Source organism: Serinus canaria, chromosome 3 (genome assembly GCF_022539315.1).
Source record: "Serinus canaria isolate serCan28SL12 chromosome 3, serCan2020, whole genome shotgun sequence".
Lineage (NCBI taxonomy): Eukaryota > Metazoa > Chordata > Aves > Passeriformes > Fringillidae > Serinus > Serinus canaria.
In genome coordinates, this window is record NC_066316.1 from 14,273,822 (window position 1) to 14,287,445 (window position 13,624).

Genomic DNA, 13,624 nt, shown 5'->3' on the forward strand with positions numbered 1-13,624 from the left:
TTCTCCTTCAAAATTTGCCTCACTAAATTCAAAGACTATAAAACACAGTTATTTTAGTCGTGGTACTGGAAAGCAAGTTATTTGTCATCTAATTAAAACATAAATAATTGATCCAATCAGCCAACAATGAAGACCTTGCAGTCTATTCCAGCTGGAGCAGGATAAATTAGGATATTTTCATTAAAAAGAAATATTGTCCACCAAAAGAATACATTTGTTGACAAACATAGCCAAGACTCAGATAACCAGAACAGTCACACAAACTCTTCTTTCAGAACAATTTAACTTTGAAATAGCTTTTCTAGATAAAAGCTTGTAGGTAACCACAACTTAACAACAGAGAGAACATGCCTGATTACCAGTACAGTCACCCTGAGAAGGTTCCCCTAGTATGGCACAGTTATTACTATCAGATGTAAAAATCACTGTCAAATAGGCTCCAAAACATCAAAATTGCAGCTAAGTAACTCTTATTTCCAAAAAAATTTGCTACTACTGCCAAAGACATGGAAACTCCCACGCCAACTCATCCCAGTAGTTCAGGTTTTTGTTGAAACAGATTTCAGACCCACAGGGACATCCAGACAAGCTTCAAACTCAGCAGTATAATTACACAGCACCATAATGCTTTGTTCCATTACAGCTCACCCAATAAATTGTTCACATGCAGATAGGATTTTTTAACATACACTGAGCACATTTAATCTCTCAAGCCTTTGGGTGAGTTAACATCAAGCAAACACCAAACATTTAACAAGAGCTCAGTAGGATGGCTTTGCTCTGTGAGTCTCAGCTAAAGCAATATTCCTAATGAGTTCAGAGGCATCCACACTTAAATGTCATGTCAGAATAACACATATGCTTAGTTATGTTTTAAAGACAGAATGCATGTAAAATAAAAATAAAATTATATTACTGCTTCTAGTTTATTCCTGTTATGGGGCAGTTTTAGTTCCCAACTTCTCACTGTTGCCACAGTGACCACACTTAGGATTTCTAGAAAAGTAAATAATGAGAAGTTTCTTTCCCCTTCTTCAACAGCACAGTGACATTTGCCTGTCACAATAACAGTTTCTAAAGCTTCAAACCATGTTTGTCAGCAGAGAGACTGCCATTTACTCCCACTATGCAGGCATGCAAGATCTCCAACAGCAGCTCCCATGAACACGTGTACAGCTTTACTTTGTGAACGTGGGCAACGAAAATCTTCCCAACATGGACTAAGCTGTTTCCTTCAGAAGGTAAGCAAAGGTTTTTCCTTGTAAAACCCCCAATGTATTGCATGAAAATATCAATTTATTTCTTCCACTACTGTAACTGTCCATTCTAAACTTAGGTTCTGAAATGATGAATGAATTTGGATAATGTTATCCCAACAATAAGGACACCATGCCAGATACATTGAGCACAATTTCCTCTCCTGAAAGGAAAACAATGGACTGATAGTGCATTTAATCCCAGGAACCCTCAACACTTTCCATACTAAGAAGAGCCAAGCAAAGCTACCTGGAAAAAAAGGGCAATTGATTAGAGAACAGGCACAGACATCACTAAGAACCCTCTCAATCCCTGTTCAGACTCTCTTTGAGTTTACAGGCATTTTAAAAACTTTCAATTACATGTAACAGAAGCCACTGTTACAATGAGGTCAACACAGTAATGTCATTTCTGTGGCATGTACTGACCACATCTGAAAAGCAGCCAGCTGAGCAGCAGAACTAAATGATGTGTCATCAATGTTAACAGTATGGTAACGTTGCCTAAAAGGAGAGTTTCTAGAGGACAGTTAAAAAGGGCATCCATTCAAACGTCACATCAACCATCTCATGGGCAGTACACTGAGGTAAGTGGCACAGTGGATCTTCTACTAATACAGACACTTTAAATGTTTTTAAAAGCCAACACGGATATTATGTTGCTTGGTCTTGATTAGCTGAACATCTGATTCGATTTTCAAGCTTTTAAGGGACATTCAAGAACTTTCTTTAAAAATGAAGTCTTCTTCCATTATGAGAAGCTGGGGCCTCCCTCCCCAGCACTCATTAGACACTTTTGAAATGAAGGGGAAAATGCCTTTCTAGCATAATGGTTCTGAGGTTCAAAGCAGATGCACCATTTGCATGAAGTGCCTGGGTTCTCAGTACAATTAAATAATGAAAACACTTCTGTGGATGTTTAAATGGTAATTTAGGAGATCAGTTCCAAGGTTCCTGCTTTAAGGCAACAAAATAGAGTAGGCATTGGAGGGGGGGAACCCAAACTAAATCTTAAAAATGCCACACTAACACATTTATCCAAGTGCACTTCACTAATTAAAACTATGTTTCAAGAACATTAATCTACTTCAATCATATGAAACAGCTAAATTAGACTTAATTGCTAAAGCTGCATTTCTGACCAAAATCTCTCTGGATTTGTGTACCATGTAGAAGACAATAATTAAGCACTAAACTGAATAATTAAAGCCATTCAGCCATCGCATCCAACTTGCAAGGCAGCAGCACACAAAAGTCACCTGGCAGGAAATGCTGAGCTCAGGAGAGATTTTATAGCTCTGGTATTTTCAATAACAGTTTCACACACAATCTGCTATCTCAGCAGATAATAATGCCTTTGTGACTATCATGACAGGCTCTTAATCTACACAAAGCTTTTCTAAGGCATTAATTACTGAGTCTAGGTCTAAGTTTCATCTTTATTACTACAGTCCAGGCACTAAATGGATTTATTTAATTGCACTTTAAAAAAGTAAATCTAACTCTCATTTGAAACCTCTGTAATTAAGCAGAAAGTGTGAAAAATGTCCTCCAATCCAGCTTTTTAAGTCCTGCTACATGCACAGACAGCTTAGTTATTTCACACTTGCCTTTAAAGAAGTAACCTTGAACTTGCATGCTTATTTACAGTTTTAAAAGCAAATACAGAACATAGCTGAACAGATTAAGTCTGTTCTTTACTAAGGTTTTCAAATATGCATCATGCAAACAAGGCATGTAAAATTATTCTTCTAAAACATAAGATACACAGAAGACAAATTCCAGCCAAGGGAGTTTTGGTGTGCCTCACACAAACCCCCTCACAACCCACTGCCACAAACAGAGTGAGTGTAGAATAAAACCCAGGAAGATCCTCACAGGGAGCTCACTGCTCCCAGACTATGTTACACGAAAGAACAACCTCGACCAAAATAGTTTAAGTTACTGTCTCATTTCATCCAAGTATGTGTATTTTATTTTTTTTTTTTTTAATGCTGAAGATCAAAATGTTTGCAACACAGTAAAATCTCTTGATATGCACGAGCCAAGACCTGACACCAATTTTATAGGAAAATGTATTTTGGATATATATTTGTATTCATGCAAAAATTCTACAAATTTCAATATATCGAGTATTTTAAAAAAACGCTGCTCTGTTTACATAACCACAGTTATGTTAACAGCAATATGCTTCACTACAAACAAGACTTTCATTACATCATACTTTTCTTCAAGCAAAAAAATTTTAAGGTCAAATGATGATCTTCTTAAAGGGATGTGAGAAAAAGATATCACTCTTTTTTTTTAATAAAATGTCAATTGTTCTATCTATTTTCACATCTAGCCTACTACCATTTCTCTGTGTAAAGATGTATCAGCCTCATCTCTGCCACTATGTCCAACTAAAGCATCTTTACAGAGGCAGTTGCTGTAGAAGTTGCTAACTTCAGGTGGATCTGGCCTCAGCGTGATTTACTAATTATGTGATGTCAAATTCATGTACTCAGACTTGAACATATAGTTAAGATTACACTGTTGTTTTACTACACATAAAATTGATATAAAAAATTCAGTGTCAGAGATCATATATTGCCAGCTTGTCAAATTTAGGAGATTAACCACATGCAATGCCTAATGAAAAAAAATCTGAAATAAAAAGAGGCAAAATAATTTAACTTAAAAGTATATTTTCCTTATCAGCCTTTTCTTGATGCTAAAGTTCTCCATGTACAGTCTCACTTGCACTATACTGTACATGATATTCCTGTTACTTTTTCATTGTTCTGCAAGGGGTTTACAAAAAGAGGAAGAAAATGACATGGTACCTGGATTTCTTCCCTTCAAAAGACTTTAAAAGAAATCAAGTCCTGTGCATTTAATACGTAGAAGTCGAACTCCACTAAGCTGAAAACCCTGCACCCCAGGAATTCATAGACTTTCTTTTGTAGGGTGGTTTCTTTTTTCTCCTGCTCTTTACACTTAGAAGCCCTTTATGCTGGTATTGCATTAAATTCATACTTACCTTGGCAGACCCTGCATCACACGGTGCATAAGTGTGCAGAGACAGAGCACCTACTCAAAGAAACACACTCACCAATACAGAGGGTAAATTTTGGAAATGGTTAAACAGAAATTGTATTGTCTTATCAACTATGAAACTATGGCTCAGCCTCTGCTCACTAACTCTGCTTTTTGAGTGTGTTACATCTGCTTACACTTCTGGACATTTAAACTTCTGGTCATTTGCAAAAAAAAAAAAAAATTGTCCCATCAGAGCTGCTGAGTTGTAAGAATTAATCTACTTTTGGCCTCAGTTTGACCTCAGCAAAAGAAATCTATTACTGCCTTTCCCTTCTTTTGCCTCAAAGTACCAATTTAAATACCAGTTTCTGACTAGACTATTTCATATGCTCTAATGAAAAAAAAAGCACTGTGTCCCATCTGAAAGTAGTATCCTTCACTGAAATGATACATCCCTCAAATGTGATTTTTTTTTAGTTTAAATTTTAGTTTAAAAAGGCTGACAAAAACTTACACACTCTTGACAGTAATTTGAAATTTTTACAAGGTATTGATGAGATGGTTCTGTAATTCCTTAGCACATTTAGCTCATAATCCCAGTTTCAATGAGGAACTAAAGCCCAGGGTGAACAGCTACAGGATATTAATAGAATAAGAAAGAGAGCAAAGGAAGCATTAAATTTCTCAAGATTATTTCTTGTTATTATGAAAAACAGTTTGAGAGTAGCTGCTTATTTAGCCAACTTAGCCCAGCTTTTTCCTGGATGCAGCCTCTTTCCATTGAAGAACTGCCCCCTGCTCTAGAGCAATGTTTACAAACCAGTACACCGCCACATACATTAAACTCCAATTTATGTAACTTAAAGTCTATGCAACTTTGACACGAATACCTGTAAAAACACATCTGTCTCTGTCTCCTGGCTCTTTTTTTCCCCTCCAAGTCGTGCAAATACCTACATACAAACATATGGAAAACAATGGGATGCCTCATCCCTTGTTTCACCTTTTCACTTCAAGAGATTAACTTAGGTTAATTATGCAGCACAAAGTCTGGTTAATACTTCTCATGCTCCACAAAAAGAAATCTACAGCAATTTTAAAAACTTTCAAAATTTTAATGCACCTCCTACACGGACCATTTTTCTCCTACTATCACTTGCTTCCATCCTATCGTATAGGACAGACATCACATACCATCACATTCCTTCCATGGATCACTTGAGATACATGCCCTACTGAAATCCATATGCAACTATATTCTAACTATGAGAATTATTTAAGCTTTATAGTAATGTCAGGGATTTCTTTACTACTGAAATTTTTAGAACACTAACACTGATAAAAGATAGAAGAGAATATAATTACAGTTAAGAGCATATGGTCATATAGTGAAGTATGAGTATTTCCACAAACATTTTCATGTTTCATGTGTAGCAATTCAAGACTTATTTCTAAAAAAAAAAAATCTCATGTTTAACTCAGAAAATCCTTTTTTTATTTCAAGTATGGGAGCTTTTCCTAGGGATGAGCCAACTTAAAGTAGTCAAGGTTGTACATACCTTAGGTTCTAGAAAGTATCCTTTAAAATACCGATACCGAACAGGAATTCCTCTAGGAAGCTCTACAGTAGCTTTCCATCTTTTCTCAGACAGACTGTGGAGAAAAAAGAAAATAGCCAACCAAAAAAAAAAAAAAAAAAAAAAAAAAAAAAAGCTTCAAAATACAGCCTAACAGCCACCTCAGACACATGACTAAGTAATATTCTGAAATAAAGTCTAGTGTATTGTTGCAAGGGAAGTTATTACAAAGTACCTTAGCCAAACATGCACAGAACACAAGATTCACTTAGAATTGAAACTGAACTTTTTGATTGACACATCTCAAGTGCTCTAAGAGAGCAAGAATTCTCATCCCTGTTGAACAGATGGGGAAAACATGGTGAAGTGATTCAGAGACTCATCCAAGATCACACAGCCAGTCACTGACAGAATTACAGACACAGCCTGAAAACTTTACTTTCCTTCACCACAGAGCTGCCATAAGCTGGCACCATTTTAAGAAAATAATGAATTCTTCCACTGCATTTAAGCTTTTTTTCTGTACACTCATGCTTATATATACATCCCCTCCCCCTTAAGAATTTCAATGCAACTCTCAGTTTAAATAATCTCCTCCCTATCACTTTCTAGCACAATAATAACTCATTTATAGTCTTTACTTTCTTTTTATCCTATACATCTCCTCTAACTTGCTGCACAGCCATGAGACTGAGAATTGCCCCAAAGTAGCTTCTTACTCCAAGCATCTAAAGCTAAATTACTGAAATGCCAGCCACAACAGCAGAAGCATCATCTGTATCTAGAAAAGAACACCCAAGTTTCATTTTTCTTAAACATATTCCTAAGCGTTGAAAGTGCTCAGGGGCAACACCAGAAATTCTCGAGTTCTGCTAACAGTACATGCAGCTCAGGAGTTTACAAATTCAAAGACAGAATAATTTTGTTGCTTCAGAACTCCAGCTACTTCAAATGGAACAAGTAAAAAAAAAATCAAAACAGAAGAAAAAAAAAAAGCCCCCCAAAAAAACCAAAAATCAAAACCAACTTACTCATCCGGAGTCTGGAGGACCACTGCAAGCTGGGGATTCCAATTTCCCAAAGTACTGCAGCTCCCACATATTGCAAAAACCTCTCCTAAAAAAATCCAAACAGAAAAAACCCCACAGTCAGCACTACTTCAGGATAGATGGCATTAGCAAGTACAGCCACAGTCAAACTTTCAAGTATTTTAAATATCACTCATCTAAGATCCTGCCTGTCCAGAAAGGACTCTTACCCCACCCAAAACTACAACAGCAATTTCTTCACCATGCCAAGGACCTGAGAGAGGGCCTAATGACAACCCCAGCCCTTCAAAGGGTGGGCTTCCAAACCATTCTTAAGGAATAGTGCTCAAAACATCTCTGGGAATGCAGCAGGCAAATTTTCACAGTAAAATGTTTAATCTCAAGATAACACGGTTATTTCCCTAGATGCTCTGTATTTTTTAATGTATGTCCATATTCCCTCCAATTCATACCAACAATTTAGAAAGCACAGACAAACAGGAGTTGCTAGCATTATTCCCAAAGCAACATACCAAATTAATTTGATTCCCAAAAGAAATAAACTTAATTTTGCTGCTATGCTTTCAGTTTTTACTGGGTATCAAAACATAACATTGTTACCCAAAAAACCCACATGAAATTGTCACACTTATCTTAATGCATACATACATACAGAACCCAAAAGGTTCCAACAGTATATTTAATTTTGGGATATCCCAAGTGACCATTGCAACTTACCCTTGTTTTTAATATAAAACCTCTATGTATCTGACTGTAAGAACAACAATGATAAATACTAATGGAAAGAACAAATTAGTCTTTTGCTCTCACAGGGTTTGAACAAGATTTTTAGACATAATAAAAAGCCGTTGCAGAATGAGCAAATATGGAGTTTTAAAGTACAGTTAGGCACCACAAAAGAATGATACAAGCATCTCTGACTTCTTTCCTGTTCTCAAAATGAGTAGCGTGGGGGACACAATAATCCCAAGATACAAAGTAGACCAGCTGTGTGCAGCAAGTGCACACTACCTCTCCCTAAGCCACAAATCACAGCTGACACTTCAAAGTACACAGTTACAGTTTTGAGGATGCCCTTTTCTCTCTAAAATTGTGTCCCTTTTCTCCAGTTAAACTATGATGGGATACCACAGGCCTGCTTATGAAAGAAACCTCTGCAGACCCAGGGGTTGGAAAAAATCTACAGAAGACAGAAAGTAAGACAACATTTCTCAGAAAGCAGTTTACTGAAATAATTTTACATAACACTTTGAACTTCAGCAGTTTGGTTTTTTTTTAATCTTTTGCTGCAATTCATTAAAAAAAAAAAGAAGCCTGAGCTTTCTGGATGCTCACTGTAAGCATACAAATGCAGACAAAAATCTACATTATGAGTATATTTAGTATGCAATTGCCTATGTCAGCTTTCCCCTTTCCACCCTATCCTGAGGCACATGATCATTTGTTTTTGCAGGGGGAGATACAGTGGGGAGGGAAGACCACCTGAACACTACACAGGGAGAATTTCTGAGTGGAAATAAAAAAAAAAAAGTAAAAAAAAAAGCTAAAATTCTTTTAACATCCCTTTAAAATAGGAGTGCTTAATACATCTTCGTGTACACACAGCTAACCCTTGAAGTGCCATCTAATTATATTCCTCTTCACAGGTGCCAGCTGGAATAGTTCTCTGAGCTCCTACATTAAACAGACATGTAAACACCCAGCAACCACCTCTCACTCAGTAAGGCAGCACACACAAAAGGCAATGCTTGAACAGGATGCGCAGCCACTCTGAACACCCTTCAACAGCTGCACCCAAGCCCAATTAGGATTTGTAAAACTCTGCCTTAATTACCCCAGTAAAGCCAAAGTGAAATGCAGGGCAGACTGCCTCCCCACAGGCAATTCTGAACACACTGGAGTTTGGGTTGGGTTTGCATTTCAAGCTCAGGGGTCCTCAGCTTCTCCCCTCTCCTTGTCATGGAATTCAAGGCTGCTCCTGGCAGAGCCCCTTCGGCTACTTCAGCAAAGAAGGTTAATCTAAGCCTTCTGCCCCAACTCAAAGCTTGCAACAGCCTCATTGATCCAACAATAATAACAAAAACCCCAACAATATCAATGCTGTCATTAGCAAAAGCACCCTTTTGTGTCATCTCTTTATGCTGTATTTCCAGATAATTCTTTGTGAACAGCCATTGAGGCAGGATCTGGCTCTCACTAATCCTACTTTCATTGCAGATATTATTAGCACAGGAAGAAGTTATACATCCAAAGTCAGCTTTGCTAGTGACAGTGCCATCACAGCTGTGGAAGCAACAGTGTAAGCAGGAGAGAGAGCACAGCTTGCAATACTCCATGGTACAGTTACACAGGTCTTGAACTAAGGTTCTAAAGTTTTAAAATTTCCTCCAGAATGCTACAGAAAATTCTACTCCTTACTAACAGCTTTATTTTGACATTGAGTACCAGTTTTCAGTTCCCAAATGCCAAATCACAAGGGAGAAACACAGGAGAGGTCTAACACAGGGCAGATGTCAAAACCTGTACAATGTTTTTATCATTTTCTTCCCCGCCCAATACAGGAGACACTTCTGCCATCTGGTATTGGCCTGGCACAGGAATTTTGCCAATCTGCTCCCACATCCATCTGTTTCTGTTAGGCAATAATCAATTACTTTTCTGGTCTAATTTCTGTGCTGGTTTTGGCTGGGGGAGAGTTAATTTTCTTCATAACAGCTAGTAGGGGCTGTGCTTTGAATTTGTCCTGGAAGCAGTGCTGATAACAGAGGGATATTTCAGTTACTTCTGGGCAGCGCTCACAGCATCAAGGCCTTTTCTGTTCTCTCCCCACCAGAGAGGGGGCTGGGGAGGAAGAAGCTGGGAAGGAACATGGCTGGAGCAGTTTTGTAGATCTCAGTTATCAGCTGTGGTTAAACACAACTCCTTCCTTTCAAGTTCCTGAAGATGAAGGTCAACATAATATGCACAATTTATCAATACAAGATTTTCATGTTCTACCTGATGTGATACCTTGTGTTCTTCATTTGGCAAACAGGAATTATTTTACTTTTTTTTTTTTTTTTTTTTTTTTTTTTTTTTTTTTTTTCCCCACAGACAGAATACTGAATTAAGCTGCATATTCTTTCTGTCTGTAACTTCTGATAGAGGTCACATCTTGTGAGAACTTTCAACAGGGATGCAGAGAGAATAAAAACCAGAACAAACACATCAATGTGTGCCTAAGTATCATGGGTCAGAATACAAATGCTTGTTTCCATGGATTAAAAAGGTACTAAAGAGAAAATATTTTAAACCAATCATAACCATTTCAGTTAGCATCAAAATCCCTAGCACATTATGAAATTTTTGTTTGGACAAAGAGGTAAAATTTATCTCCCAACTCTCATTTTCATATTCATTGGTGAAATGTCTTAATATATTTTACAATGATTTATCATCTTGATATTTGATCTAATACATTCTTTTATCTCTGAGGAAAACACAAGACAGCCTTTGAACACTCCTCTATTAAGTTTTCTCTTACATCAACTGTACGAAAAGGAGAAAGTATGATTTGAGTACCTGGTGCTGATGATCCTCTTACTACAAAAGTGACTTGAGAAGATGCCATTTCTGCAGAACTTCTGTCTTGGGATTGATGAAATCTCCTACAGTGGGAAGAAAGAGAACTAATTTGAGGAACAATCACTACATTTGTTGCTGCTCTAAGTAAGAGGAAACAGAAATCCCACCACTTACAAGGAAGCAAGCCACTTGTGATATTACTGCCTGAGTGAGCAGTAGAAGTAGAAAGCTCTATAAAAGCAGCTGCAGACCCAGAAAACAGCATCCAGCTCAACAATGGCATATGAAAAAGACTGCTAAATCAAATACCATATGCAAGTATCAGTATCCTGCAGCATTTGTCAAGTCTTCAGCAGAAATTTTTCAAAACTCTCTTTCTGACTAATTTTGCTTCCAAGAAGGCCACTGGAAGATTTTAAGAGATTTAAGATTAGGTCCCTTGGCAAACAGTAACTTCTGTCTCACTAGTGCTGAAGAATCCTCTACAAGGCACAAGAAAGTTTCCACAGAGAAGCACAACCACCTTGAAGGAAAAGGGGAACAACTCATAAGAGATGACAGCTCTCTGCTGGCACTTGTCCATCCCTGTAGACTCTGCTCCCCTACTTCCAGGCTTTCACAGGAAGCACCAGGAGCAACTGGAAGCACCAAGCAGTCTTCAAAGCAGCACAGCAGGAAGAGACTGCCTTTAGCCAGGACAGGAGCTGTGCTGACAAGACTGACTCTGCCTCAATTTTCTCCTCCAATACACAACACCTTGACTAAAAAAAAAAAAAAAAAAACCCCCCAAAAAAAAAACCCAAAAACCTGGCAGAAGCCCATTTTCACCATTACAGCAGGAACACCATTGATATATCACATCTTTTATATTATTTACAAAAGCAGCAGTCATAGTAAAGTCCACATATGGATGTGGCTAGACTGTCATCACCCAAGTATATCCATCTGCACATGGGCTACAAAATAACTGAACCAATTATGTGCAGAATAAATTTTGCAATGGTTTCAATTAATCCAGTTCTCTACATCGCTGTGGGGGGCTTTTTGTTCTGCATGTGTTTTGTTTGTTTAGTTGGTTTTTTTTAACCAAGGAAGCAGAATGTTAAAATTGCTATTTTTGAACAGGACAAATAGCACTTTATTTCAGTACAATCTTGGTCAGCAATCTTTTAATAACAACATCAGAAAGAACTAACAACACTGAAGAAACATTTGCCTTTCATTAGCTCTACTACTACAAGGGGAAGGCCTTGCCTTCAAAGGGCACAAGACAGTTAAATACGCCTTGAAAGCAAAAGACAGACACCAAATAGGAGGGGAAAAAGAAGCTCATCATCAAACCTCATTCTTTGTGGGCACTTAGAATGTTATTGCAGGTATTGAACCTTCAGAACTGTTTGCTCTGGATTTTCTCCTCCTCCTGCTCTCAATTCTAACTCTCCTCCTCTATTCCTACTGTAACTACAGCTGCCTTTACTTTACATTCCTTTTTCTCCTCCCTTTTTTTCCCTCTCCCTGTCAAGGAAGATGACTTTTCAGTAATTAAATGAGAGCAAAAAAACCAGTAGACATGCAAAGGCTTCTGGTCACATATTCCAATTTTGCATTTGCCTTTCACAAATTTTATCATTCTGCAAATGATAAAATCCCAGACTACTGAAGCTAGAAATAAGCACAGCCAATAAACAGGAATTCCATGAAGGGCATGCCCTTTAGGAAGTTTCTCACCAGTGTGTGTTAAGTGACACATTCTAGCACTTGTTTTTAGCAGTTATTTATAGACAGAGAAGCACAGCATGTTTCAGTGCTGAAACTAAGACTGGACTCACGAAACTGGTCTAACATGACAAAAAAAATCTCAGTGCAATGCAGAGAATATAAATTACTAGTGTGCACTTATGATGACACCAAGTAGTCAAGGGCTTGGCTGTGCTCACCAAATGCCTGTTTGGACAGCCTTTAACTGAAAGGGCAGAGCAGCCAAAGGGGAAATGAAGTAAGCAAAAATGCCTAGCAAAAGTCAAGCAGGAAAGTGAAAGCTGATGTTTGCATCCAGTTCCCCAAAGCAAGAATAAACTTTTCGCTTGGGAAAAAAAAAAAAAAAAAAAAAAACCACACACACACAAAAAAACCCCACCAACAAAACAAAAACCAAAAAAACCTGTTTCCAGAGCCAATGCAAACTCAAATTTAAACTTCACAAAACCCAGCATGTGTCCTACTGCAAATTAACTAACTACCCAACTGTTCCTAGAGAATCATCCAAAATCCTCCTAAGTCTATAAAGCTTTTAGCCAATCTTGTAAAAATTCTATGTACCTATTTTCCAGACAGGCATGGGTTTTTTTAAACTGCCTAGTAAAATAATTTTACTTTTCTATATAGGAGTAGCCAGTTGTAAGGAGGTTTTGATAAATTGACTTTGTAAAATTGCCAGAATTCTACCCAAAATGCATTTTATCTCAAATACCTACTCAGCCTACCCAAGGGATGTATATGAAGAAAAGAAAAATTCCACTTCACCAAGCAAGAGCATGTTTTTCTCTAGCAGAACTGCAGGTACAGGTATTGCTCTTATATTTAGGATCAATGTACCATCTCTTATTCTGAAAAAACCATCTTTTCTAGCAGAGCACTGAATGCAAACACCCAGCAAGGAAAAATGAGGTCTGTTTTTTGTTAAGGGATCAAACCTATGTGGTTTGATCCCTTAACAAAAGATGTCTGTGTTTTCAAGACATGATACAAAAACATTTTACTGCAGGGGGAGGCAAAAAAAACCTAATAACCTAAGTTTAGCTGTCTAGTTACTGATGGTTCCTGAAAAGAGATAATAATTTAATTCCCAAAGGGGAATGACAAGATTTAACAGTCAAATCCTCTGACCTCTAAGTGTCAGGCATCTTTGAAACGGGATGTTCCTTCCTTCAGATTTTCAGCACTGCTTAACCAAAGAAGCTGGCAAAGAATTAACAAAATCCTCTTTTGCTCCCCACTCCTGTAATGATGGACTTTTTGGTGAATGCAAAGAATTTTCAGCTCAGAGGGGTCATGTCAAAACTGCTTAGGGGAACTGAAGCAAATTAGAAGAGCTACATTAAAAAAGATAAATAATTCCTAACCAGCAAATAGTAATAAAATTGATTGAGCTGATTTA

The 13,624-nt window shown here is 37.6% G+C and overlaps 1 protein-coding gene across 7 annotated transcripts in view; it reads right to left on the reverse strand.

The window, feature by feature from the left end:
* The window catches only part of GPCPD1 (glycerophosphocholine phosphodiesterase 1), a 42,974-nt gene that overhangs the window by 23,842 nt on the left and 5,508 nt on the right, over window positions 1-13,624 (reverse strand). For 6 of the 7 annotated variants that reach the window (XM_050973142.1, XM_050973139.1, XM_050973138.1 and 3 more), the window contains 4 exons: window positions 10,465-10,550; window positions 6,886-6,970; window positions 5,837-5,930; window positions 5,168-5,230 (listed from right to left, as the gene is read on the reverse strand). In XM_050973142.1, coding sequence (XP_050829099.1) covers window positions 5,168-5,230; window positions 5,837-5,930; window positions 6,886-6,970; window positions 10,465-10,513 — 291 coding nt within the window. In that variant the 5' untranslated portion in view covers window positions 10,514-10,550. The remainder of the gene's footprint in view (window positions 1-5,167; window positions 5,231-5,836; window positions 5,931-6,885; window positions 6,971-10,464; window positions 10,551-13,624) is intronic. The other variant, XM_050973140.1, reaches the window with a different exon arrangement.